General features: G+C 47.9%; 2 protein-coding genes across 4 annotated transcripts in view; one reads left to right on the top strand and one right to left on the bottom strand.

Moving 5' to 3' along the window:
• Positions 1-3,266: 3,266 nt before the first annotated feature.
• PPIE (peptidylprolyl isomerase E) lies at positions 3,267-18,158 on the top strand. Of its 3 annotated transcripts, XM_070786778.1 has the most exons (10): positions 3,273-3,395; positions 4,404-4,502; positions 7,027-7,070; positions 7,754-7,780; positions 9,360-9,441; positions 10,105-10,205; positions 11,478-11,601; positions 16,264-16,449; positions 17,420-17,562; positions 17,752-18,158. In XM_070786778.1, the coding sequence occupies exons 1-10, from the start codon at positions 3,365-3,367 to the stop codon at positions 17,818-17,820; spliced, it is 906 nt and encodes a 301-aa protein (XP_070642879.1). In that variant the 5' UTR covers positions 3,273-3,364; the 3' UTR covers positions 17,821-18,158. The 3 variants fall into 3 exon arrangements, with proteins under 3 accessions (XP_070642881.1, XP_070642879.1, XP_070642880.1); XM_070786780.1 differs by lacking the exon at positions 7,027-7,070 and having other exon boundaries at positions 3,267-3,395; XM_070786779.1 differs by lacking the exon at positions 7,027-7,070 and having other exon boundaries at positions 3,316-3,387.
• A 3,307-nt stretch (positions 18,159-21,465) lies between these two features.
• Positions 21,466-25,792, bottom strand: part of BMP8B (bone morphogenetic protein 8b) — a 31,801-nt gene continuing 27,474 nt past the window's right edge. The window contains exon 7 of the mRNA XM_070786777.1: positions 21,466-23,562. Coding sequence (XP_070642878.1) covers positions 23,413-23,562 — 150 coding nt within the window. The 3' untranslated portion in view covers positions 21,466-23,412. The remainder of the gene's footprint in view (positions 23,563-25,792) is intronic.

The following is a 25,792-nucleotide window of genomic DNA, read 5'->3' as shown; positions in this document are numbered from 1 at the left end:
TAAAAAAATTTGATCAGAGTTGCCTGCACATGATAACAAAAAATGACTGACTTTTGGTAATTCACTGGCAGTCCAATGGTTAGGATTCTACACTCTCACTGGCCAGGTTCAATCCTGTCTTGCGGCACAGCCAAAAAAAAAAAAAGAAAAGACTTATACAATCTCTCCTTTATGGATAATTTTTTTGTCCTTATTCTCTGTTCAGGATCCAAAGGCCCAGCAAGTACAGTATTTTCCCTTGTCACATCCCTCCCCCAAAAGAAAAAACGACTGACTTTCTAGTTGTTTTATTACTGTTTGAAAATTCTCATACACCATATACTCCTTTTTGTTTTCAGTCAGAAGGGATTGGTTCTATGCCTTGCTCTTGATATGTCACTTCTTTTCTTGGAAGAGATGTTTCTCAAACCATGCTTCCCAGGCCAGCAGCTTAAAGGTCACCTGGGCACTAGTTATTAATGAACAATCTTGGCACCCTGGACCTACAAAATTAACAACTCTGAGAGTGGAGCCCAGCAACCTGTGTTCTAATAAGCCTTCCGGATGATTCTGATGCCTGCTCCAGTTTAAAACCACATTTAGTGTTTTTACATGTGGTTTTACTATCCAGACATGATTGATTAAGTCACTGGCCATTGGCGATTGAACTCAATTTCCATCCCTTCTTCCCTGCCCGGAGGTCAGGGGTGGAGCTGAAAGTTCCAACCCTATAAATCATGTAGTTAGTTCCTCTGGTGACCAGCCCCCATCTGGAAGCTATCTAGGGACCCGTGTTGAATAATTTTATGTATCTACTGGACTAGGTCATAGGGTTCCCAGATAGTTGGCTAAACATTATTTCTAAAGTCTTAGAAGGTGTTTCTAGATGAGATTAGCGGTTGAATAAATGGACTCAGTAATGCTATTGCCCTTTGTAAGGTGGTGGGCCTCGCCCAGTCCACTGAGGGCCTGAATGGAACAAAAGGTAGAGGAGAGGAGAATTCGCACCTTCATCTGCCTGAATGACTGAGCTGGGACATCGCAATGTTTTCCTACTCTTGAACCAGGATTTATACAATTGGTTTTACTGGTTCTCATAATAAATCTCTCCATATGTATCCATATAATGTGTGTATATATATCTATATATACATATATATTTTTTCCTACTATATATAATATATATACATATATATTTCTCCTATTGGTTCTTTTTCTCTGTAGAACTCTAACTAATACACAACTCCACCATGAGTCACCTTAGAGTAAACTCAGGTATGGTCAAAAGGGTTCATTATGAATTTAAAAAGAACCTCTTTCAGAAAAGTTTAAGGGTTTTAAGGGCTCTGTGCCAGGTAGTGGGGACAAAGACCAAATATATAAATATATATAATACCACATCTTCATAAAGGATACCTTGTCAGATTCCCTTGAGAATGTCCTCGTTAGTAGGGAATAGTGATAGGTTCACAGGGGAATCTTGTAATCAGATCTCACAGCCTCATTTCTATGAGTAGTATCCCTCTGGTTTGTCCTGAGGACAATGAGGTTTGTGTTTGTATCCACTGCTTAGCTCTCGGACCAAAGTAGGCACAGGCCTTGTTGTCAAAGAAAAAGATAAACACACACTTGGCTACAGTCACAGGATGTGTTCCAGTCAATTGTTGGATGTGGAGGCCATGACCCCCATCTGTGGGGTAAGTAGGACCTTCAGCAAGGACTGGTGGGCGCCTCCAGATGGAGAAAGGAGAGACCTAAATGAGCAGAGGCAAGAGAACTGAATATATGGTCAGAGCCAGAGTTGGAGTGTTGGCAGGGGTTGACTTGGCATGGCCATGTCATGTCCCCGTATCAAGGGCTGTAGGAGCCTTGTCATCAGCAGCACTAATTGAAGAAGGGAGCTTTAGGGGCTTCCCTGGGGTCTCTGTGGTGGGGAATCTGCCTGCCAATGCAGGAGACAGGGGTTCAGTCCCTGGTCTGGGAAGATCCCACACACTGCAAGGCAACTAAGCTGGTGTGCCATTGCACCATAAATACTGAGATTGCGCTCTAGAGCCCAGGAGCTACAACTACCGAGCTCTCATGCTACAACCACTGAGCTCTCATGCTACAACTACTCAAGCATGCATGCCTAGAGCCTGTGCTCTGAAATGAGCGAAGTCACAGCAATGAGAAGACCTCACACAGCAACTAGAGAATAGCTCCTGCTACCTGAAACTAGAGAAAAAGTCTGTGCAGCAAAGACCCAGCACAACCAAAAATAAATAAGTAAATAAAATTTAAAAAAAGGGAGCTCTAGAGACTTGAAGTTTTTTTTTTTTTTTTTTCCATAAGATCACCCTCGGAACAAGGCAGAGGGTAGACTTGGGGGACAGAACCATCATCAACTCTTCCTTAGTCTTGACTGCATTAACCTCCTGGTCTCTAGGCTTCCACCCAAACCATTCTGGGCACAAGGGTCAGAGACTATCTTGAAGTATAAATGTGACCATGTAACTACCCATCACAACCTTCAGTAGCTTCTCAAAGCCCCCAAGTACTCCACATGGTTTGCAGGGTCATGCATCCTGCCACCCCTACCCATCTGTTCTGTCTGATGTTCCACGTCCCTCTCCTCCCCAAGCCCCACAAGAAGGTACAGAAGCTGTCTCCTCTCCCGGAAACCTTTTCCCCTGCTCCCTCCTCTCTCTGGCTCCTCTTCTGTATGGTTTCAGCTTAAATATGGCCTCAGAGAGGTCTTAACCAACTGCTCTGCCTAAAAGAAGTGGCCCCATTATTTTGTACCACTTAGGCTAATTTATGTTTTGCTACTAGTTGATGTATTCCAGGAGTCGGTCAACGTTTTTCCCAAAGATCCAGATGGTAGGTATTTCAAGCTTTGTAGGCTCTGGGTTTGCCCCTGCAGCCTGAAAGCACTCACATATGAATACTAAAAAGAATGAGCAAGACTGCGTTCTGATAAAATTTTTTTAATGAAAATTGAATCTAATATAATTTTCACATGTCACGAAATATTATTCTTGTTTCTTCTTTCCCCGCCCCCCAGCTCTTTAAAAGTGTAAAAACCATTCCTAGCTCTTAGTTGTCCAAAAATAGATGGGCGAGGTGACCCGCTGACCGTATTTTATTGGTTGTTTATTACTTGCTGACTCCTTCTGAATCCGCAAGGGAGTGTGTTCCACAGCAGGGACCACCGGTAGAGCCAAAGCCGTGTCGGTTCAGGCCCTAAGATGCACCTACGCTTCACTCGCAGCTCGACGGCACCCAGAGGCCACCACAGCTTTTGCCATAGTGGGCGGGGTCTGAGATAGCCGTGCGCGGGGGCGGAGCCTTGAGGAAGGGGCGGGCCGAATGCAGGCTTCCGGCGGAAGAGCGCAAGAGCAAGATGGCCACTACCAAGCGAGTGTTGTATGTGGGTGAGCAGGCTTGGGGGCTAGGCGGAGGGTGGGCGAACCGGACCGGGAGTGGGTCGTGGAGTGGAGCTGGACAGGTTTCCGGACGCGGGAGGCGGCGAGCAGCTGTCTAGGTGGCATCTGTGGCGGTATTGCTTGGGTCTCAGAGAGTGAGCCTGAGACATAATTGCACCTCTTTTCGAAGCCCTCCATCCTCTAACAACAACCTCTTCATCACCTGGGGCCGGGGCGATGGTTGGAGGAATATTAGGGATCTCTGAATCCTCGCGTCCATTCATTTTACATTCACCGCAGCAAAGGCTCAGCCCCCACTCTTCAGGGAAAGAGTTCCCAGGCTAGCCGCCTAAAAATGAGAATAACCCCAATAGCACAGTTTGATGAGAGCTCTGGTGGGGACGGACTCTGGTGACTTAGGGCTCGGTGTGGGGAGAAATGACCCCTCCATCTGGAGAGGTGAGAGCAAGTTTACAGGTTGCGGTGACGCCGGAGATGAGCTGGAATTAGCCAGGTAGCGAAATAGGAGCAAGTGTGTTTACTGAAAGGGAGCAGCACGAGCAAAGGCCCAAAGGTGTGAAATAGTCTAACACTTGCAGGGAAATGTGTCGTTTTGCGGGGAAGCAAAGGGTAAGAGGCTGAAGAAGTGGGCAGGGCCTTGTGTACAGTGCTAAGTTTGTTCTTTATCCCGAGGATTAAGTACTTTAAGCAGGGAAGTGATGAGTTAAAGTCTGTACGTTCCCAGGATGGTACTGGTTGGCTTTGTGGAGGAGAAGGGAGGCAGTTATGAAGCTGTGGAGATTCTGGAGGGAATCTCCGGGCTAGATGAGGGTCTGAAAGGAGAGTGAAGAGTGTGCTTCGTAAGTAAGTGTGAAGGAGCAAATAAGAGGGATATTTATGAACCCAAAGGACTGAATGGAAAGATCCCTGCCCTGACAACGGCATGTTGATTTTACAGCAGGGACTTCTCAAGAGAATGGAGGACGGTAGTTCAGAAGGCACTTAATGTCTTTGCAGGTGGACTCGCAGAGGAGGTGGATGACAAAGTTCTCCATGCTGCTTTTATCCCTTTTGGAGACATCACGGATATCCAGATTCCTCTGGATTATGAAACAGGTGAGTTGTCTTAGTGTTTCTCATGCCCAGAATCCTCCTGCTAGGAAAGAACTTAAAATTTTTGTAAGTCATATTACAATACGTTCTAAATATGCTTTGGGCAGCGTGACAGTGATCTTTATGCAGAAGGACTTCACGGAGACTTGGGGTTGTGAGCTGAAGTATGCTTTTCAGATCCCATATATTGCATTTGAAGTAAGACAAGGTTTTCATTTAGCCAGTAGGAAGATTGGTTTCGAGCTACATGGAGAGCTGTTGTTTCAAACTGCCTGCCAGGCACTCTCCTACACCTGCTCTCTTCTTGGCAGCTGTGCTGCTAAATAGGGTAGCAGGAAAGCCCAGCTTCAACAATGGGGCCTCAGCTTCTTTGCACCTGAACTTTCCTTCAATTAGTATCACAGCTGCAGTTCAGTTTTCTGTCTTAATCTTTGTTGTCATTTTTAAGGTTGGAGTTTTAGGCCCAGCTCTAGAGTACACAACTAGTTTAGAAATCCCACTAGGGGATCATAGAGAGGGAATTTTGGGAGACCTATGTGAGTTAATTGATCATTCAAGAAAGCAGGCTTACTCAGCAACAAAACCAAGCAGCCCCGCTTAACAACAGCACCATATAGCAGTGACACCTGCATTCTGCTGGTTGAGGTCAGTAAGTTAATGATCCCTTGGCCGTGCTCCTGCTGCTGCTGCTGGTGCTAAGTCGCTTCAGTCTTGTCCGACTCTGTGTGACCCCCTAGACGGCAGCCCATGAGGCTTCTGTCCCTGGGATTCTCCAGGCAAGAACACTGGAGTGGGTTGCCATTTCCTTCTCCAATGCATGAAAGTGAAAAGTGAAAGTGAAGTCGCTCAGTCGTGTCTGACTCTTAGGAACCCCATGGACTGCGGCCCACCAGGCTCCTCTGCCCGTGGGATTTTCTAGGCAAGAATACTGGAGTGGGTCGCCAGTGCCTTCTCCTGGCCATGCTCCTGTGCACACACTAAAAACAAAAATATAGGGGAAAGGTGACATTATACTGAAACCCGAAATGATTTACCATATTTTAATATCTGTTACTGCCTTCTTGCTCATTTCCATAGTGCCATGATAGTCCTAGCGGGGCCACACAGGATCAAAAACTCCCCTACCCAGCATGTAGGAAGAATCAGTGATGGGAGACTCAAAGAATGAGGAAGAGGATAGTCGTCTTCTCCTCCTCACTTTTCCTTTAATTATAAAAGTATAGCCCAGGACTTCACTGGTGATCCAGGGGTTGGGAATCTGCCTGCCAATGCAGGGAAAATTCCACATGCCTTGTGGCAACTGAGATAGTGCTCCATAACTACTGAGCGGTGCTCCACAACAAGAGAAGCCACTGCAATGAGAAGCCCACACACTAGAGAGGAGCCCACGCAACCGGAGAGTAGCCCCGACTCGCCACAACTAGAGGAAGCCTCCATGCAGCAGCAAAGACCCAGCACAGCCAAAAACAAATAAATGAATTTTAAAAGTAAAAAAAAAAAAAACTGTACCCCACTAAGTTCTTGTCACAGCACCCTCTTGCCTGCCTCCTTGTATTTCTCACAAGCGTCATATACTAATAAATGACTTTTTCCATGCCGCTTTGCCTCTCAGCGAATTCTTTTCTCAAGGAGACGAAAGAACCTCAGCTACATTAAGTCCTGAGATTGTTTTGTGGTTTCAGCAACCTGTGCTCTGCTGAGTCCTGAGACGAGTTGTATGGCTTCAGCTCTTATCATCAACATTGTATATGGATTTAACCTTCCTGGGACCTTTATATGTATAAAAACAATAAGGTTATGTTGACTCTGTAAGGTTAATTGGTTACTTAAACAAATGCTTTTGTGCACTTGGCCTTTCTAGTTGGTGTTGGTTAGATTAGCATTTTGCTGAGGATTAAGACTGAGCATCCTTACCCAGGTTTTAGGATTCACGACTTATGCACAGTTGATGTTCAGAATGTATGTTTGGAATGATTGATTGATAGGTTAAATGACTTCATTTTTCTAGCTGCCTTTCGTGCAAAGGTTAAGGTTTGATTTGGCTTTGGTAAAGAATGCTGCCTTTAAAGATTAAAAGTATAGTTCATTATTTAGCTATGTTCACTACAAAACGGGCTTCCGTGGTGGCTCAGATGGTAAAGAATCTGCCTACAATGTGGGATAATTTCCTGGGTTTGATCCTTGGGTTGGGAAGATCCCCTGGAGAAAGTAAAGGCTACGCACTCCAGTATTTGGGCCTGGAGAATTCAATGGACAGAGGAGCCTGACAGGCTACAGTCCATGGGTTCACAAAGAGGGGGACACGACTGAGTGACTTTCACTCACTACAAAACAGTTTAATTTAGTTGCTTAAAATGTTATTTAAACTAGAAAGAATCAGAGTAAGATACCTTTTTCCTAAATAGTGATGGTGTAGAATTTCTAGTAAATGGATAAGGCATGTGACTGACTTCACTTTCTTTGTGACCACCTGGCTTCTTCCTGTTGCCAACATGATAATTGCTTGATATTGTCTGCCTTTTTTCAGAAAAGCACCGAGGATTTGCTTTTGTTGAATTTGAGTTGGCAGAGGTGAGAAAATTGTTATCTGTGTTAAGTATTTGGCTTGTTATTATTGTTACTGATTACAAAAGGAGCTGTTCTTCATTTGGGATTGGGGTTTTGGGCCTCATGCTGATGCTTCCAGAGAGATGAGAAACAGTTTGAAGGAAAGCTGCCTTCACTTAATGAAACCATGGGCTGTGATAAACATCACAGACCTGGTCGGTCCTGCCCCTCTCGCTCTGCAGAACTCCTGCAGCCCTGCTCATTGAGCATCTTTGCCTGGTAGCACTGGTGATACTTTCTTTGTCTTCCACTAAATGTGGCTCAGAGGTTAAAGCGTCTGCCTGCAGCGCGGGAGACCTGGGTTCGATCCCTGGGTCAGGAAGATCCCCTGGAGAAGGAAATGGCAACCCACTCCAGTATTCTTGCCTGGAGAATCCCATGGACGGAGGAGCCTGGTGGGCTAGAGTCCACGGGGTCGCAAAGAGTTGGACACGACTGAGCGACTTCACTTTCACTTTCAAATGGCAAATAGCTGAAGTCAGCCAGGAAGTGCACTTCGTTAGACACGTGCAACCTGGGTGAGGAAAAAAAAGAGACCTTTTTCTGTTGGATTGTTTTTTTGTTGTCATTTTACCAAGTATGTGTTTAGACACTACAAGAAGCATTTGACTGCAAACCTAAATTCGTACCTTGTCTTTTTTTGGCAGGATGCTGCAGCAGCTATTGACAACATGGTAAGGCTGGGAATCGTGTTTCTTACAGAAGTTGCTTTTTGGTGGTACAGAGGGCACTTAGTTCTACATTGGGTTTGCTAAACCTCCAAAGTTACAAGATTGCATCAGGAAGTACATATAAATTGTCATCGTGTGAAAATATTCACTGTGAATTGATCACTTATGAAATTGTCCTTTCTCAGATATCTTTCTCCATTTGATAATAATGTAAAGGCTAATCATCCTTGTTGACCAGTCTCGCACTGGCTGCCTGTGTCTAGGATAGGAAATTGTAAACAATGTAAAGTAATTGCACAGTGAAACTGCATATTTTACAAAAGAGGCAGGGTTTCATGAAGTGTTAGACCAGTTAACAATTGAGAAGAGAAATTTGATAAGGATAATGATAGGATGTGCTGCTGATCCAAGTGATTGGGACAGCCTGGAGAGCTCCTTGGGGCAATGATGTAGCTCTTGAGTGTGTGTTCCCTCTTCAGGATACTTAGGATTTTCACATTAGATAGGAAATGCAAAGATAATCATACTGTTGATAGGATTTTATTGGAAAAAATACTGCAGATGTATAAACATCCATTATATCTCTGTTCTTCAAATTAGGCCATAGTTTAAAAGCTGAATTTTAACTGTAAGAAATTTATTTTCATTAATTTCAGTTTCATCACAGTACATTCCCAATTTTTTCCCCCTTCACATTTTACCATGTGTTACTGTCTTTAAGTGATTTCACATTGAGTGACCTTTCCTGGTACCAGTTATCCTAGGGTAATAAGGCTTTCCTTCATTCCTGTTCTCTGTTTCCCATTCATCAACTGTTGTCCTCAGCTCTCAGAGTGAGATCACTTCTCATTGCTTAAGGCTGACCTTGACTTTTGAAAATGAACTCAGGTACTTGGAAATTGCATTTATCCTTGTAATTTCAGAGTACTCTGAAAACAGCGTCACTTTTGCTAGCACAGGTCATTACTAGAAAGAAAGGAGGTCAGATACTACTGCATATAAACTAGATATACAACAAGGTCCTACTGTATAGCACAGGGAACCTGTTATTTAATATCGTCTAATAACCTACAGTGGAGAAGAATCTGACAAAGATATATATATACACACACACCCAAAACATTGTAAATCAACTATGCTTCAATTTTAAAAAAGAAAGGGACTTCCCTGGTGGCCCAGGGGCTAAGAATCCGCCTTGTAATGCAGAGGACGCGGGTTCAGTCCCTGGTCAAGGAATTAAGATCCCACATTCCATGGAGCAACTAAGCCTGTACTGCAGCTAGAGAGTCCATGGGCCACAGCAAAGACCTCATGTGCTGCACCTAAGACTCAGTACAGCTAAATAAGGAACTAATAAAGTTGAAAGGAAGAAAGGAGAAAGGAACTGTATGATGGCTCCCAGGAGGAAATTCTCTGCAGCCCACGGGCTGCCTTGTGGCAGGTGTATAACTTGCTGTTAGGGGATCAGGGATTAAGGGAGAACAAATCATGAGCTTGTCTCAGATGTATCAGAAGTAAATGGAAAGCGTCTGACTTTCTTTTAACCTAACAGTTTAAGCAAATGGATTTTCACACTTTTCAGAATGAATCTGAGCTCTTTGGACGGACAATTCGTGTCAATTTGGCAAAACCCATGAGGATTAAGGAAGGCTCTTCTAGACCAGGTGAGTGGGAGCAATACAGATGCCCATCACACCCTCCAGTTTAGCCTTGCCTGCCTTCCTGTCCCAGTTTTTTTGAAAGTAGGCACTGAATGCTTCTCTGGCGGACAGTAGTAGAGGATGGTTTACATTGGCAAAGGACATGTGCCACCTTTGTGGGGAAATAAAGAGTGTAGCTTCTCAGCCACGCCAGGCTAATTGTTTCCTTTATGAGAGAAGCCATGCCTGATCTCTCATCTGTCCCAGTGTTCTCAACATTCCTGGCAGGTTCCATCAGGGGCTGGGACTGGCAAGGGCTGCACCTTTCCCTGGGGCTTTTAATGTAGCTTTTTAATGTAGCCCTGCTAAGAGCTTGGAGAAGGAAATAGCGACCTACCCCAGTATTCTTGCCTAGAGAATCCCATGGACAGAGGAGCCTGGGAGGCTATAGTCCATGGGGTCTCAAAGAGTCAGACACGACTAAGCGACTAACACACACAAGAGCTGGACTTGAGGGCTGGCAGTCTATAAAAGATGGGAACTTGCCTGACACATGTGACTTCCCAAAGTGGAGACCTCTGGCCGAGAGGGCCACAAAACATGTTCTGCTTCACTGACCAGAGCACCTACTTAGCAGCTGGCTGATGGCTTGAGTTGGTTCTCATCTGCTCGCTTCTTTCCTTTCAGTTTGGTCTGATGATGACTGGTTGAAGAAGTTTTCTGGGAAGACGCTTGAGGAGAACAAAGAGGAGGAGGGGTCAGAGCCTCCCAAAGTGGAAACGCAGGAGGTGAGATTGCAGGCTGGCACTTCCCCCCAGAAGACTGTTTTTTTTTTTAGGTTTTTATGGAAATCTGTAAATGTATATACAAAAGTAGAGAGGATGAAAAGTGAACTCACAGTGTTTTGGTGGAGGTTGGTAATGAGTGAACTGAAGAGAAGCTCTAAGCCTCTCGACCTTGTGCTCTGCGTAAGGAGCTTCTCAGCTCTGCTGGGTTCTGTTCTGTGATTGTTTTTGACTAGGAGGAAGTATGAGGTGAGGAAGGGCAGTGAGTGGGCCTCTGCACCCTCCTGGTCAGTCCTCCTCCTTCACGCAAGTGTTGTGCTCCCAGCTCACCGTCTTTCTGTTCCTGACGCAAGGGAGGCAGAGCGGGGTGAGGGTACCTTCCCTGCAGTCTGGGCACAGGTGTGAGGTCCTCCCTTCCAGGGAATCTGCCTTGGCACTTCCTTCTGATTCTCAGTGCACCTCTCTCAACCATTGCCTCTCCGGCTGCCCCTCCCCATTATAACTGATATTCTGGGTTTCTTTCTTGACTCGTAATCTCTCTCCCCTCTCTGCCAAAACAGCAGCAGTCACTCTGATCTTTCGCAGCCTCTCCTAGGCTCTTGGACTCTCCTGGCCTCTGTTTCTAGTCCTGAGCTTCAGACATTTCTAATGCAAGTCTTGCCCTCCCTCCTCTAATCTTGTTCATCCTGTGTTCTCCAACTCACTAACTTGCCACTTTCCATCCACATTGACTCAAGCAGGAAATAGGCTAAGCAGAGTGCCTACAAGTGGAGTATAAAGCAAGGTCCCCGCCACCTCCATTGTGAGCACTTCGGTACTCCTTGCTTCCGTTGCAGCCAGCCTGTGCACACGCAGGGCTATGCACAGGGAGGGGATGGTGTTACAGAAATGGGTCCTTTTAACTGGATCAAGGTGGGTGACCTTGAGCTGGGGTGTGAAGATGTTGAGAGTTGTCTGTTTGGGGCCAGAAAAGTGTTGTTTGTGAACACACAGGAGGGTGAAGGCGAGGCAACCTGATGTGTTTGAGGGAGTGTGATGAGATGACATGCCTGCCGGGTGGGGCTCCAGGTAGACGAGCCTGAAGTCTCCTGCCACTGGATGCCAAACTGGGGGCTGTGGCCGTGGCCTTCACCTTCAGCAGCCCAGGGCCTTCCCTGGCGTTACCTTGTTCAGCTTGCTCACTAGTTGGGTTCTCAGGTGTGTTCATTCACACTCGCTCTCCTAGTTGGGGAGTCAGGGCATTCTCTCTAACCTGGCCATTTCTCCTGCATCTAGGGAGAGCCCACTGTAAAAAAGGCCCGGTCAAACCCTCAGGTGTACATGGACATCAAGATTGGGAACAAGCCAGCTGGCCGCATCCAAATGCTCCTGCGTTCAGACGTCGTGCCCATGACCTCAGGTGAGCAGTTTTTTCTTTAATACAAGTGAATGTGTATTCATGGTTGGTTTGTTTGTTTCTTCTAAAGTACACACACACACACACACACACACTCTCTCTCTCTCTCTCTCCCCACCCCCCGCCCCCCTCAACAGTATTGAAGGCAATAAATTGAAAACCTGAGTCTTTGTTCCTTCTCCATATCTAATCATACTCTTCAGAAGTAACTACCGATAACTAACAACTTCTTGAATATTTTTTCATTTGTTAAATACTGAATTCTATTTATCCTTCTTTTAATCTAAATTTTATTATGTAGACATATAGTTAGGAGTGTTAATTTCACAGTTTGTTTTGAAAAACACAGCAGTGCCCCCCTGCCCTACTGCCATCCCCCAGCACCATTTGCTGCTTCTCAGAGGCAGCCAATTTCAACTCTTAGCTGATTCTTTTGATTTTTAACCTCCATATTTGTAGATAATAGATGTATGTTGCTACTTTCTGATTTTTTTTGTGTTTTGTTTTAATGTCTTTTCATTTTAGACATCTATTGACTTCCCACTTGAGAAGATAAAGAATTAGCTTTTGAAATCAGCTTCCCAGTTCCTTCATCCTTTTATGCTGTTACCATAATTTTAGTTAGGTCACAGGTCATTCTATTTAAGCATCATACTGTGATAGCTTCTTTTCATACACAGCACTTTGTTTTCCCTGGAATTCATAATTCTCTTGTTTTCACATTTGCTTAGTATTCTGTACACATATTCCTGAGCTTTCCCAAATTTTCCTGTGTAAATCTCGATCATGTTCAAACACATCAGATATTTTGTCAGTTTCACTTATTCCTCCCTGGAGCCCTCTGACCTCCTCCAGCTTGGACCAGTTGCCTTCCAGGCCCATCTCATAGCCTTTGTCTTGGTATCTCCTGCTTTCGCTTCCTGTGTTGGGACCTCTGTTGTCATTTTTGATCTATTCCCTCACTTTGGTAGAGGATATAATTCTGTAGCTTCTGGAGAAAAGAACTTGGAGGGTCAGGTTTTTGAGACTGATGTGTGGAAATTTCTACTTTCCCACCTGATAGTTCGGATGTAGAATTCTAGAGAAGTCTAATGTCATTCTGATTCTTGGTCCTTTATACAAAACCTTTTTTTTTTTTTTCTGTCTAGAGCTGAGCTGTCCCAATATGGTAGTCACTGTCCACGTGTGACTCTTTAAACTTAAATTAATTCAAGTTATATAAAATTAAGTTTCACTTCTTCAATTATTCAGATGCTTAACAGCTGTTAGATAACACTGGTCTAGATGCTTGAAGGGTCTCTGTGTCCTGTGTTCTGAAAAACTGTCCCCTTGGAGTAGATCTCCTTCCATCCATCCTGCTAGATATTCAGTGGGCCCTTGCTGCTGTAACAAACTACCACAGACTTAGCAGCTTACAAGAACATAAATTTGTTGTCTTAGCTGTTCTGAGGGCCAGAAGTCCAACACAGGACTCACCAGGCTAAAGGAAGATGGTGGCTGGGTTACCACATTCCTTACTGGAAGCTCTATGGGTAGATCTGTTTCCAGAGACAGTCACTTTGTTGACAGAATTCAGTTTCCTGCATCTGTAGATGAAGGTACCCATTTCCTTGCTGGCTGCCAGCTGAGGGCTAGTCCCAGCTTCCAGAGGCTTGTGGCCCCCCTCCTTTATCATCACAGCCAGCAGTGATTGATCCAGTCCCTCTCACGTTTTGAATCGCCTGCCTCCTTTCCCATCCACTTCTTTTTTGGGGGGTGGGTTGTCGGGGAGATGGAATATAATTGCTTTACAGTGTTTTGTTAGTTTTTGCTGTACAACAGTCCATCCACTTCTAACTCTCTCTTTCTGCCTTTAGCTGGGAAAGGTTCTCTGGTTATAACCTGTGGTTATACTAGGCCCACCGGGGTAATCTAGGCCACTCTCCCCATCTCAGTGTCTGGAACCTTAATCACATCTGCACAGTACTTTCTGCTGTGAGCAGCATATTCTCAGGTTCCAGGAATTGGGACATGGACATCTTTCGGGAGCCATTATCCTGCATACCACACCCATCAGTTAGGACAGTACTATCTTTTGAAAAGTTTTCCTTGAATTATTTCTTTACTTTTATCCCTTCTGATTTTTCTCTACTCATATTTTGGAACATTTTTAAATGTTCTTTTTCATAGTATCCCCTGCTTATTTCATGCATGTACTATCATTTCATCTTGGGAGATTAGTATACTAAAATTTCTTTTTCCTATACAGCTTATGTTTGAAATTATTTTTTTCAGTTTTTTTTTCTCTTTGTTTTTCTTTGTTTGTTATTGATCTGTTTGCTTGTTTCAGTCTTTGCTTTTCACATTGGATGCCTTTCTCATATATAAGACTAGGGTCCTTAAAATCTGCTTGGAAACTCCCTGGACGTTGGTAAGGCTTGCTGACTGAGGCTTCCTCTATGAGGTGATTCTGTCTTTCTGTTGGACCCCGGATATCAGTATCCCTGAGTCATAGTCTCTTGGACAGAGCAGAGGCCACAGAGAAGACTCTAGTCTCTTGCTAATGGTTCTATGTCCAGTTGTTTGTCATGGAGGGTGGGAGGTTGTGGGAGCAGTATATGAACTTCAGTAAATCTCCATTTGTCATCATGGTACCTCAACGCTCAGGTATGTATAAAGCATCCCAGACCAGAGACCCTCTGCTTTAACCTGCTGGAGGGTAAACCTCCCACCAGCAGCCAGGGCTAGGGAAGAGAGAGGATCTGGGGGCTAGCTACTTTTTTAAGTGAGCTTTCAACCAGACTTACTGCTTTTAGAACCATCTTCATCCTTGTCATTGAGGTTTTGGAATTTCTGCAGCAGAAATCAAATTGCTTCTTGGCTTTATCAGTTTAAGCTTCAGCTTTGTTAGGTCTGCTCTGTCAGTTATGGCTCCTCTGTTTGTTTCTAGGTTCCAAAGATTTTTGTTGCTGTTGTCTCTTCTCTTGCTCATTTTTAGGGGATAGTAATTTTATCCATATTTTAAGTGTATGATTTACTGGCATTAATTGCATTCACAATGTTGTACAACCATCGCCACTATCTACTCTCAAAACTTTTGCACCACCCCTAATAGCAACTATACAGTCCATGGAATTCTCCAGACCATAATACTGGAGTGGGTAGCCTTTCTCTTCTTCAGGGGATCTTCCCAACCCAGGGATCGAACCTAGGTCTCCCACATTGCAGGCGGATTCTTTACTGTCTAAGCCACCAGGGAAATTCAAGAATCCTGTGGATCTTCATGACCCAGAAATCGAACTGGAGTCTTACAGGCGGATTCTTTACCAGCTGAGCTACCAGGGAAGCCAAATAGAAATTCAGGACTCGTTAACAGTCACTCCCCTTTCTCCTCTACTCCCAGCCTCTGGTGATGGTTAATCTACTTTCTGTCTCTCTGAATTTACCGTTCTAGACATTTCATATACATGGAGTCATAACAGTAGTTGTCCTTTGATGTCTGATTTACTTCACTCAGCATTGTGTTTTCAGGGCTCATTTAGGTATCAGTACGGCTGGCTGATATTCCCTTGTCTGGATAGTCCACAGTTTGTTTCTCTACTCATTTGTTGATGGACACTTGAACACTGGTTCCACTTTCCAGTTATTATGAATAATGATACTGTGAACATTTGTGTACAAATAAGGATTTAAATCCCTGTTTTCAATTACTTTGGGTGCCTCCCTAAGACTGGAAATACTGGGTCATGTGGTAATTCTAGTTTGACTTTCTGAGGAACGACCAAATTACTCTCTACAGTGGCTGCACCACTTTCCATTCTCATAAGCAGTGTATAAGCATTCTAGTTTCTTTACATCCTCACTTGTTTTCTGTTTATCATAGTCATCCTAGTAGTTCGGAAGTGGGATCTCATTGTGGTTTTGATTTGTATTCCCCTAATCACTAATGATGTGAAGCATCTTTTCACATGCTTAGGGGTAGGGGCCATTTGTGTATCTTCTTTGAGGAAATGTCTGTGAAAGTCTTTTGTGTATTTACTTACTAGGTTAGTTTTTTGTTGTTGATTTGTAGGAGTTCATTGTATATGAACACTTAAGAGAGGCGATTTGCAAATGTTTTCTTCCATTCCCTAAGTTGCCTTTTCATTTTGTTGAGAGTGTCCTTTGATGTCCAGAAGTTTTTCATTTTGATGTCTCATTTGCCAATTTTTTGTTACTTATACTTTCAGTGTTGCAGTTAAGACATTGACAAGTGCAAAGTCACAAAGACTTGACCTGTCTTTTTCTCTAAGATCCTGTTTGGTCTTTGTTTTTAAAAATTGCTTTACCACCAGTTTAGGGTGGAGCAGCTCTAGAATGCATGTTTTCACGCCTTCTTTAAGTAGAATTCCATCTAATCCTTCGAGATAATCATATCTCAAAGGTTTATAATGAACATGTCATATTTTGAAATGAAAATACGAATATTAAACAAATATAACATAGTTTTTCAGAGTCTAGTTAGAGATCTCGTTGTTTGGTTTTTTTTGACCATGCCCCCGAGGCATGTGGGATCTTAGTTCCCCAACCAGGGATTGAACCTGTGCTCCTTCCTTGGAAGCATGGACTCTTAACCACTGGCTCACCAAGGAAGTCCCCCCATTGGTTTGTGTTTTAATCAGGTGCCTTTTCCTTTCTCGGCCCCAGAGAATTTCCGCTGCCTGTGCACCCACGAGAAGGGCTTTGGCTTCAAGGGCAGCAGTTTCCACCGCATCATCCCCCAGTTCATGTGCCAGGGCGGTGATTTCACCAACCACAACGGCACCGGGGGCAAGTCCATTTACGGGAAGAAGTTTGACGATGAAAACTTTATCCTCAAACACACGGGACCAGGTGGGATCCGGCTGGTGGGTGATGGTCACTGGACTGGGCTGGGGCAGGATGGCTGCGCAGGGGGGTGACAGGCTGTGGTTCTGGTCTCCTCCAGACCCCCACCCAGGGAATAGGAGAGGCGTTCAGTCTGGCTGGAACGGAGTGAGCCTGTTTCCATCACAGTGTCCACAACTGTGGGCATAGCTTAAATTTTGTGGTCAGCCACTGTAAGCCCGCTCTTCTTCCCTCAACCCCTCTGCCTGCCTCTCTGTCAGACTCTCTAGTAAAAAATTGGAGTGGTTGGTTCCCCAGCAACTAGAAAAAAATACAGAACTATACTGATATTTAAGACCGCAGTTCTCTAGGGGGCCCTCGGCAGCCACAGTAGACAGAACTCCCTAGTTCACGCTCAGTCCTGGTCAGAGACGACAGTTGCCCCTTCACTCCCGAAACCTCCACGTCACCCTCTGCCCCAGCTGATGCTTGGCCTCCCACATCTGTCCACACCTGCCTGCACTGACTGCCCCCCAAGTACAGGGGCTGAGCCACCTCCCCTCTGCTCGTGACCCGGACCCTCCCCACCCCTCACCCTTCGGAACCTGGTTCTGCACTCATGCCCCGCCGCTGCCCCCTGTAATGCCCGTCCCCTGCTCTGCTCGATCAGCACAAAAGCACACAGTGTCCATCTTTTCTTTGACTCACGTCCCCCCCTCAGCTATCACCCATGCCTCTGGTCCCCTTTTTAACTGAAACTTCTTGACAAAGTTATCCAGGCTCCCTGCCTTTGGTTCTCTCGGTCCCCCTCTAGACAGACTTCAGGCGCCACTGGCCCACTGAAGGCACTCTTCTCCACCCGGCCCATAGTCGGCTCCTGCTCCTCGTCCCGTTCGCCCTCCCATCTGCAGGTGCAGAGGCAGCATCTGCACTCCCCGCTCCATGCCCAGGACCACCAGCAGGGTCAGGGGAGCTGACGGGCGCCTCTCTCCCCCAGGCCTGCTGTCCATGGCCAACTCCGGCCCAAACACCAACGGCTCCCAGTTCTTCCTGACGTGTGACAAGACGGATTGGCTGGACGGCAAGCATGTAGTGTTTGGGGAGATCACGGATGGCCTGGACGTCTTGCGGCAGATTGAGGTGGGTAGCTGCCAGGGCCCCTGGGGCACAGCCATGAATGTGGGAGAGCTGAATCGGGGCCTGGAGAGAGACAACAAGCTGCTGTTGGGGGGTGGGGGGTGGGACGGGCAGAGGGGTGGGTATCCCTGAGCCACCCTTACTCTCCACCCTCCCTCCCCTGATTCCTCCTCTTCTGTTCGGCCCGCAAAGGCCCAGGGCAGCAAGGACGGGAAGCCCAAGCAGAAGGTGATCATCTCCGACTGTGGGGAGTACGTGTGAGAGGGGAGCTGTCAACCTGGGGCACCGGCACCTGAGGGGTCCCATTGGCAGCGAGCAGGGCTTCGTGTCGTGGCCCTGACCTTGGGGTCAGCGTGGGACATCACACTGCCTCCTCTGGCTCTTCCTCAGGTGTGGCCTTGGGCCCAGGGCTGCCCTCCCCACTGTGGACAGCTGTGCATGGCCTATCCAGGCTTTTGCCACCAGGCAAAGCACATCGAAAGCAGTTTATATAATACAGTATTACGATTCCTATTTTGTACAAATACCTATCTCGTGGGCCCACCTGTGTGACTCCTGGACATTTTCTTTTGGTAAAATAAATCCTAGTTTTGATACTACTGCCTCCAGCTAGTTCCTGGGAGTTGTCAGATGTCACCTATAAAGCTAAACTGTCCCCTGAGACTGATTGGTGAATGAATAGGGCATAATCTCTTCCCCACGGTTTTTCTTTTCTTCCCTTGGATGATTCCCTGAGATGCCGGGTGATACATCTTCAGGTCAGATACCCTTGTCAGACCACTGTCAAGACCGTGGGCATCAAAGACAGTGGAAAAATTCCTGTCTTCAGTGCCTCCACTCCCGCATCACACTGCCGGCCTCAGAGCCAGTGAGTGTATTGCTCAGTCTCCGTGACGCATTTGCTTATTTGCTCACTTTCATTTTACAGATTTTTAAAAATGATACTTTATTACTCACAGTGCCTTTTCCATGCTAGGTACTATACCTATTTGTCAGGAGACAAGGGGTTAGCAAACCCCTTGGTTCTAATCCAGCCCACTACCTGGTTTTATGAGTAAAGTTTTATTGGAAAGTCAGAGCCATTGGTTTACATATTCTTACTGCAGTGACAGAGTGGAGTAATTGGTGACAGATACCATATGGTCCCTGTATTAGAGTTCTTCAGAGAAACAGAACCAATAGGATGTGCATATGTGTACACAGAGAAAGATCCATTATACAGAACTGGCTCTACAGTTGTGGGGGCTGACAAGTCTGATAGCTGCAGGACAGGCCAGCAGCCTGGAGCCCCAGGGAGAGTCATGTTGAAGCTTGAGTCCAAAGACTGTTCTGACGGCAGAATTCTTTGCCTCACAGGGCCCTAGTCTGTCTGTCTTGAGGCCTTCAACCGATTGCATGAGGCCCACCCACACTGGGGGAGAGTCATCTGCTTTACTTCAGACATACTGATTTAAATGTCAGTCACATCTGAAAAATACCTTCACGGCACCATCTGGACTGGTGTTTGGCTAAAATGTGGATACCACAGCCTAGCTATAGACAGAAAATTAACCAAGACCATCCCTCACTAGCTCCTCCAGGGCCAGGCCCCATCTTTGCTGGGTGTGGTGGCTGCACAGAGGAAGAGACCCAGGGTTGTGGCCCCAGGACTCTGTGGCTTGGGAGTTTCTCACAGTGTGTCTGCTCCAGATGCTGCTGGCACAAAAAAAGACTGTTGGACCTACTTTTTAGTGGTGAAAAAGAGTTCCAGGTGATGGAAAATCAGAGAGCTATATTTTCAAAACGTATTTATTACGGGAAATTATACCATATAACGTGGAGAAAGCACATCGAAAGCAGTTTATATAGTACAGTATGATTCCTATTTTGTACAAATACCTATCTGTAATATGTAAACATCTATATTTTATATATATATATATATCTCCTAAGAAAAAAGCCTAGAAATAAATTCAACAAAATATTAACAAGCATATTTTTATCTAACTTGTAAGATTATGGTGATTGGAATTGTATTTTATTTTTTTGTTTTTTCCAAACTTTCCTCCAAAATTGTATTATTGCTGTAATAAAAGCACATTAAAAAAAGAGTGGGTCAAGTGCTTATAAAAGGCCTCTCCATGAGGAGTAACACTCAGGATGGACAAGCCCTGTTTAAATTGCCTAAAGGGCACCTCGGCAGTGCTGGGTGCCCTCAGCAGGCTCCTGGGAGCACAGAGCACGGTGTCACCACCCTGGCCACTGCCGCATAACCGGCCACTTGCCCAGGCCTTTAAAGCAGGTGAGAACACAAGTCCTGTCTTCAAAGGATTGTGGTGTGTAAATGTTTTAGGAAAAAGCACAGCTCTGAACAAACACCATCACCCACAAAATACATTCTCAGAAGAAGAAAGTTTTAGTGACCAAGCATAGAAGGGGCTCAAAACTAGCAAATTCTTTTGTAATAATACCGACAGATACCAGTTGTTAAGTAGAGTCTGCCTGGAATGCAGGAGACCCAGGTTCAGTCCCGAGGTCAGGAAGATGCCCTGGAAAGGAGAATGCAACTCACCCCAGTATTCTTAGGGGCTTCTCTGATGGCTTAGCTGGTAAAGAATCCCCCTGCAGTGCAGGAGACCTGGGTTCAATTCCTGGGTCAGGAAGATTCCCTGGAGAAGGGATAGGTTACCCACTCCAGTATTCTGGCCTGGAGAATTCCATGGACAGAGGAGCCTGGCGGGCTACCGTCCATGGGGTTGCAGAGAGTTGAATACAATTGACTTTAACCAGTTGTTAAAGTATTTATATGCCAGAATGGTACTAAATGTTTGTGTACACAGATGATCTTTTTAATAGCTTGGAAGGAAAAAGCCACTATCCTGCTCTACAGAGGAAGAATACCCAGGATTCAAGTCCATTTGGCTTCAAAAATCTGTGCTCTTGTTCTGCCTGCTGCCTCTTTTCCTGTTTCTTAGGAAATTTTCCGGAACATGTTACTAGCCTGCCTTGGTTTGAAACAGCCTGGTGTGATGGTGTGGTCTTGAGGCCAGGATTGCACTGCAGAGAGCAAAACTTGTGCACTTCTCCTTTAGCTTTTTTTCCCCACATCCTCCTCAACTATCAGTTGTCAGTGACTTCTCATTGCTGTCAGTGGGTCTGAACTGACCACCTTTATTTATCCTTCTAGTCTGGCCAGGTAAACAAGCCAGGCCCTGAGCAAGAGAAAGGGAAATGGTGGCATCTCTCCTGCCACTGCACCGCTTGGCTGAGCAAAGATAACTCTCGGGATAAAATACACGGGCCTTGTGTTCATTCACTACTGTTCCACCACTCAGGCTTTTTCCTGTTGATTTCACTTAGTGACCGGATGGCAGAAGTCGCTGGAAGTCTGACGACCAGGTACATAAACAATAACACTGTTTTTCAGTTGTTCTGGATGAAAAAGCAAGACTGCAGCTCTGTTCTGCTAAGCACTGCTTGGTTGGGAGGTGAGGTGTACTCAGTATCTGCTAACCTTTGGGTGACCAGACAGACATTCCTCGTGTACCCCTAACTAAGCCAATCACTGGCTGGGCCTAAAAATACCAAATTGAAAATCAGTTGTCAATTCTTCCATTTTAAAGGTAGTCATTGATAAGAGTTTCTTTGGTAATTTGTAGCTGGTGAGCTAACATGTTTTGACTTTACTAATGTGCAATATATCAATTTTCAAATAAAATTATCAAAATAATTGGCTAATTTAAGGTTTATACTTATTTTTCCCTGGTGGCTCAGATGGTAAAAAATCCACCTGCAATGCAGGAGACCTAGGTTCTATCCCTGGGTCGGAAGGTTCCCTGGAGAAGGGAATGGCAGCCCACTCAAGTATCCTTGCCTGGGAGAATCCCATGGACAGAGGACCTGACGGGCTACAGTCCGTGGGGTCACAAGAGCTGAACATGACTGAACGACTAAGCACATGCACAAGAGACAATCTTTGCTGTTGGGAAGAGAAAACTCTTAGGTAAGTACTAGAATAAAAAATAGGTTCCACATTATGTGCCAGTTCTGATTCATGATGGCCACCTGAGCTCCACGTTCAGGGTTACCGGGCTGCCTCTGGGTTCAGTGTGAGAAAGCTTGGCAGACACGGTTTCCTAGGCTGAAAGCCCTTTGCAGATCAAAAAGCTTCATATTACAGATGGGAAATGAGGCCCAGAGGAGGAAGTCACAAAGTCACATCCCTAACATGTAAGCCAGAGCCTAGATCCCTACACTGTTGGGGAGCTCACCGCCTTCCTGTGTCCATGGAGAGTGGCTCTTCCTGTGCGCTGGCTCCCAGAGCCCTTCCCAGGTCCAGGTGGAGGGGCTGCTGTCCCACAGCCCAACCCCCTCCTCCACCCCTGCTGTGCTCCTGGAGCCCCTCAGGGCACAGAGTGAACTCCAGGGGTGTCATCCTGGGCTGTGCCCATGGGTTGGGGCGGGCCCAGGATCTGTTTTTAATGATATTTTGGGGTTTGGACAGCTGGGTCCTGTCTGCTTCAGCAGGTAAATTACAGGCTTACCAAGTCAGAAATCAAATAAACACTCCAGCTGCTGGTGGCCTCTCCAAGGAGAACAGTGGTTTCCGGGAACCTCCCCACCCAGCTCAGCCTAATTGCCACCTGTCAGTCCCCTGGGACGGGGGCCTTTACTTTGGCTCACAGGCCCCAAGAACAGGACGGGACTCCAGGGTACACAGGGTGACGCAGACTTGCGTGACCAGTCTGTTTTTGACAACTTGACACAGGCAGGTGCTGACCAGCCCTGCCCTCGCCCCACGCCTGGCCACAGGCCACCCATTGTCCCTGGGTGCAGTGAATTGCTCCTTAGCAGGAGAAGGCAGACAGTTTTCACTCTACATGCCAACTCTAATCTGTTGGTGGCCACTTGAGTTTGGTGCTGATCACTGAAATTCTCTCCAGAGTTGAACGAAAAAATATCAAGGTTGATTATTGATGACTCCCGTGCAGAAAGTTAAGAGAAGCTTTGTCACCCTTGCTGGGCATTATCATCCTGGGCCACCCGATGTAGCCACCATACTGGGCTCAGTGAAAAGGTAATTTTTTCACAGAGTTGAACTCCTGATGGTTCAACACAGTGACTAATAGATTGTAAAGCCCCCAAGAATTTTTTTCACCAAAGTGTCCATGCAAGGCACATCTTCCCCCCACAGCAGAGACAAATCAAGGCAGGAAGACAGGGAAGGTAATTGACACTGGCCTTGGCCCTAAATCATGCTATTCATTCAGCTCTTTCTGGAGGGGACCCACATGCCTCCTTGTGGCCAACAGATTGGTCATTCAGACCCACAAATATAGAAAACAGGATGACTCCACACTCTTGAGTGCCCAGAAATGCCCAGTTTTGCACCCGGGGTGGGGGGGGGGGGGGGGTGGCGGTGGGTCAGGCAACTGGGGATGGACCAGGACCTGTCTGCACATCCCCAAACCCAGTCCTGGATGGTGAAGGGCCTGAGGTGGCCATCCTGGGCTCAAGGTGCCTCAGTTCACCCCACAGCCCCCGCAGCTGCGCCAGCAATGGACAAGAGTAGGTCCTCAGACAGGACTCTGTCAACCCCAAAGAACAGTCAGCCTGAGCCTCTGGGGAGGGAGCTGGGATAGAACCCTGCTGGATGACCACCATGCAGAGTTCCACCACGACCATCAGGCACGCGATGGCGCAGAGGGCCTGGGGAGGACCAGCCCCTGGCAGGATGTGGGCAGGGGAAGGGTGCCTCGCTGCTGCCCTGCCTGAGCTGGGACGGCGCTGGGGGGGTCTCTGCCTGAACTGGGACGGCGCTGGGGGTCTCCGGGCCCCCGCCCCCGCGGAGGGCCTGCCGGTGGAGTTGGGGCCTCAGTGGCAGCCACAGGCGCGGACCACCATGTTGCGGTGCTTGCGCAGGATGACGTTGTTGCTGCTGTCGTAGTAGAGCACGGAGGTGGCGCTCAGCTTGGTGGGCGCGCAGCACGCCTTGGGGACCGCGTGCGGCTTCAGCAGGTGCACCTGGCGGGGGCGGGAGGGGCAGCGGGCAGAGGCGTGAGAACCTCGGGCTCCTCCCGGGACCCCCGTCCCAGCGCCCAGCTCCTGCCGCCTGGGGCTCCGCCGCTGGCCCCTTCCCAGCTCCATCTCCTCCCCGCCCCCCGCACCCTCCCCCCGCAGCCCGCCGGGCAGGTGCTGGCCTGAACTCTGCCCCGGCCCCGCCCCCTTGACGCCCGCCCTGCCCACTGCCCTCAGGCCCAGACTGAGCACCGGGGGCTCCTGCCACAGCCCCTCCCCTTAGACGGGAGAACCCTGACCCTGCGGATCCCCCGCACCTGTGCCAGCGCCGGCCTGGCGCCGCTGCGACACTGCCTCCCCTCCCCCACCCCCTCTGCCCCTCCTCCTTCCCTGATCGCTTCTGTAACATCCCGCCTCGGGGCTTGGCCGCATGAGCTGTTTCTGGTCCATCCGCCCCTCAGGGCTGGGAGCCGGTGAAGGTCCCTGTTACACCTCGCAATGCCCAGACTTCAGGCTCACCCTTGGGGTGTCCAACACCATTGTTTCTCAAAGCACCTCCACCCTTGTAACAACTTCCAGGCAGGGATTGTTCTGGGTGGATGACCGCTGGGGGCACAGGGGCCGAGTCACCTGCACAAGGCTGGGACCCGACTCGGGGAGGGGGCCGGGAGTCCCTGCTACCCTCCTGCAAACAGCTCTACCCCTAAAAACAGTCCATCTGAGGAAGCTACTGCAGCCTCCACGCAAATATTTATGCAGAGACTCGGGCAGGATGAGCTGCAGTTCGTACTGGACTCTTCATTAGGGCGCCACAGGGATGGGCCTTGAAGGCACCCTCAGTCAGTTGGGGCCTGAGAGAAAAGGGAACCTGCTTCCATCCAGGGGACCTCCCAGCCCCTCACCAAGGCCGATGAGCAGGACCAGGATGAAGCCGTCTGATGAAGGGGGTGGGTTGGGGGGGGGGGGTCTGTCCAGCAGCTTGGCCTGGGGTCCCCAGAGCCCAGCCCTTGTCCTGGGAGCCCCAGCTTGGAGCCAGCCTGCTGCCAGGACCATCAGCCGGGCACCAGGCTGCTTTGGGGCCCAGAGCCTCTCTGAGGCCCCAGGGGGAGCTGAGGCCTCTGTGGGGATGTCCGGCCAGACTGGGCTGTGGGAGCTCTGCTCCCCAACTTCACAGCCTCCACCTGGGGTGGCTGGGCTCCACTTTCATAGGCCCACATGAAAGAAACCAGGCGACACTGCCCACCTGTGCCAGCTGCCTATGGGGCTCTAAGTGGCTGGAAACCTGGGAGGGCCTTTCCTGGGTTGGGACCCTCAAGAGAGGAGTCAGCACCACAGGGGCGCAGCTGTTCTGAAAGTCCATCATGGACCAGGCTTCACCAGGTAATCGACAGAGGATGGTCTTTGCCCTATCTGCACCAAACAGACTGACCTGAAGCCTAATTTGCCTTTGCATTCAATTCACTTTAGAGCCCTGTGGGAGACCAAATCAGAGGCTCTGTAACTTATTGGCTGTGCGTCGTTGGGAAATAGTCCTGCATCTGATGGCCTCTGTTTTCTCCTCTGCCAAATGGGTACAATGGTATTTTCCTCTCCCGACACAAATGTAATTTCACATGCCTTGTGCCAACCCTACCCAGGTTAAGAATACAAAAGGGTCCCAGACATGGTCCCCGCTCTCATCCTCAGCAGGGGAGGAGGGGAGATGGGGGAACATTCCAGCAAACACCCAGGACACCCAAGAGCAGCACAACATACAGCAGTGTCCTCGCTCTGGGAGCATGAGCGCTGGAGACCAATGCTGGCTGGGAAGGACCCAGAGACAAGGCAGCAGGGTGAGCAGGAGCTGGCCTGGCCCGGGGCAGATGAGGAGGTCCTGGTCAAAGGAGGGGGGCGAGGGCACTGGGACGTGGGCTGGGGGATGCTTGGGAGGTGGGTAGGCCAGTGAGGGGCCCCAGGTCACAGGCCAAAGGCTCAGACTTCTCCCCAGGGATAAGAGATGCCACGGGGGTGGTTCCTGGCCCAGAAGGAGGTGGTCACATTTGTGCTTTAGTGCGACCCTCTAGCTGCTGTGTGGGGAATGTGGGGGGTGAGGCTGGAGGGACCCACTTCCTCCTCTTCGGCCCCAGGACACCCCAACCACCATCTCACCCCCTCCCTCCCACCCAGGCTCCTCTTCCTCCCCAGGTCTCTCCCACCTCCACTGTCTCCCCAGAAAATCTCTTCTGCACTCACGACT

The sequence above is a fragment of the Bos indicus genome, chromosome 3, assembly GCF_029378745.1.
Source record: "Bos indicus isolate NIAB-ARS_2022 breed Sahiwal x Tharparkar chromosome 3, NIAB-ARS_B.indTharparkar_mat_pri_1.0, whole genome shotgun sequence".
In the NCBI taxonomy this organism is placed as follows: domain Eukaryota; kingdom Metazoa; phylum Chordata; class Mammalia; order Artiodactyla; family Bovidae; genus Bos; species Bos indicus.
Note: the sequence above shows the minus strand (reverse complement) of the source record. Positions and strands in the feature narration are given on the sequence as shown.

Coding starts and splice junctions, on each gene's coding strand:
- PPIE (XM_070786778.1), top strand. CDS start 3,365: ATGGCCACTACCAAGCGAGTGTTGTATGTGG. Junction 4,503..7,026: donor TCCTCTGGATTATGAAACAG/GTGAGTTGTCTT, acceptor GCCTTTTTTCAG/AAAAGCACCGAGGATTTGCT. Junction 16,450..17,419: donor CCTCAAACACACGGGACCAG/GTGGGATCCGGC, acceptor TCTCTCCCCCAG/GCCTGCTGTCCATGGCCAAC.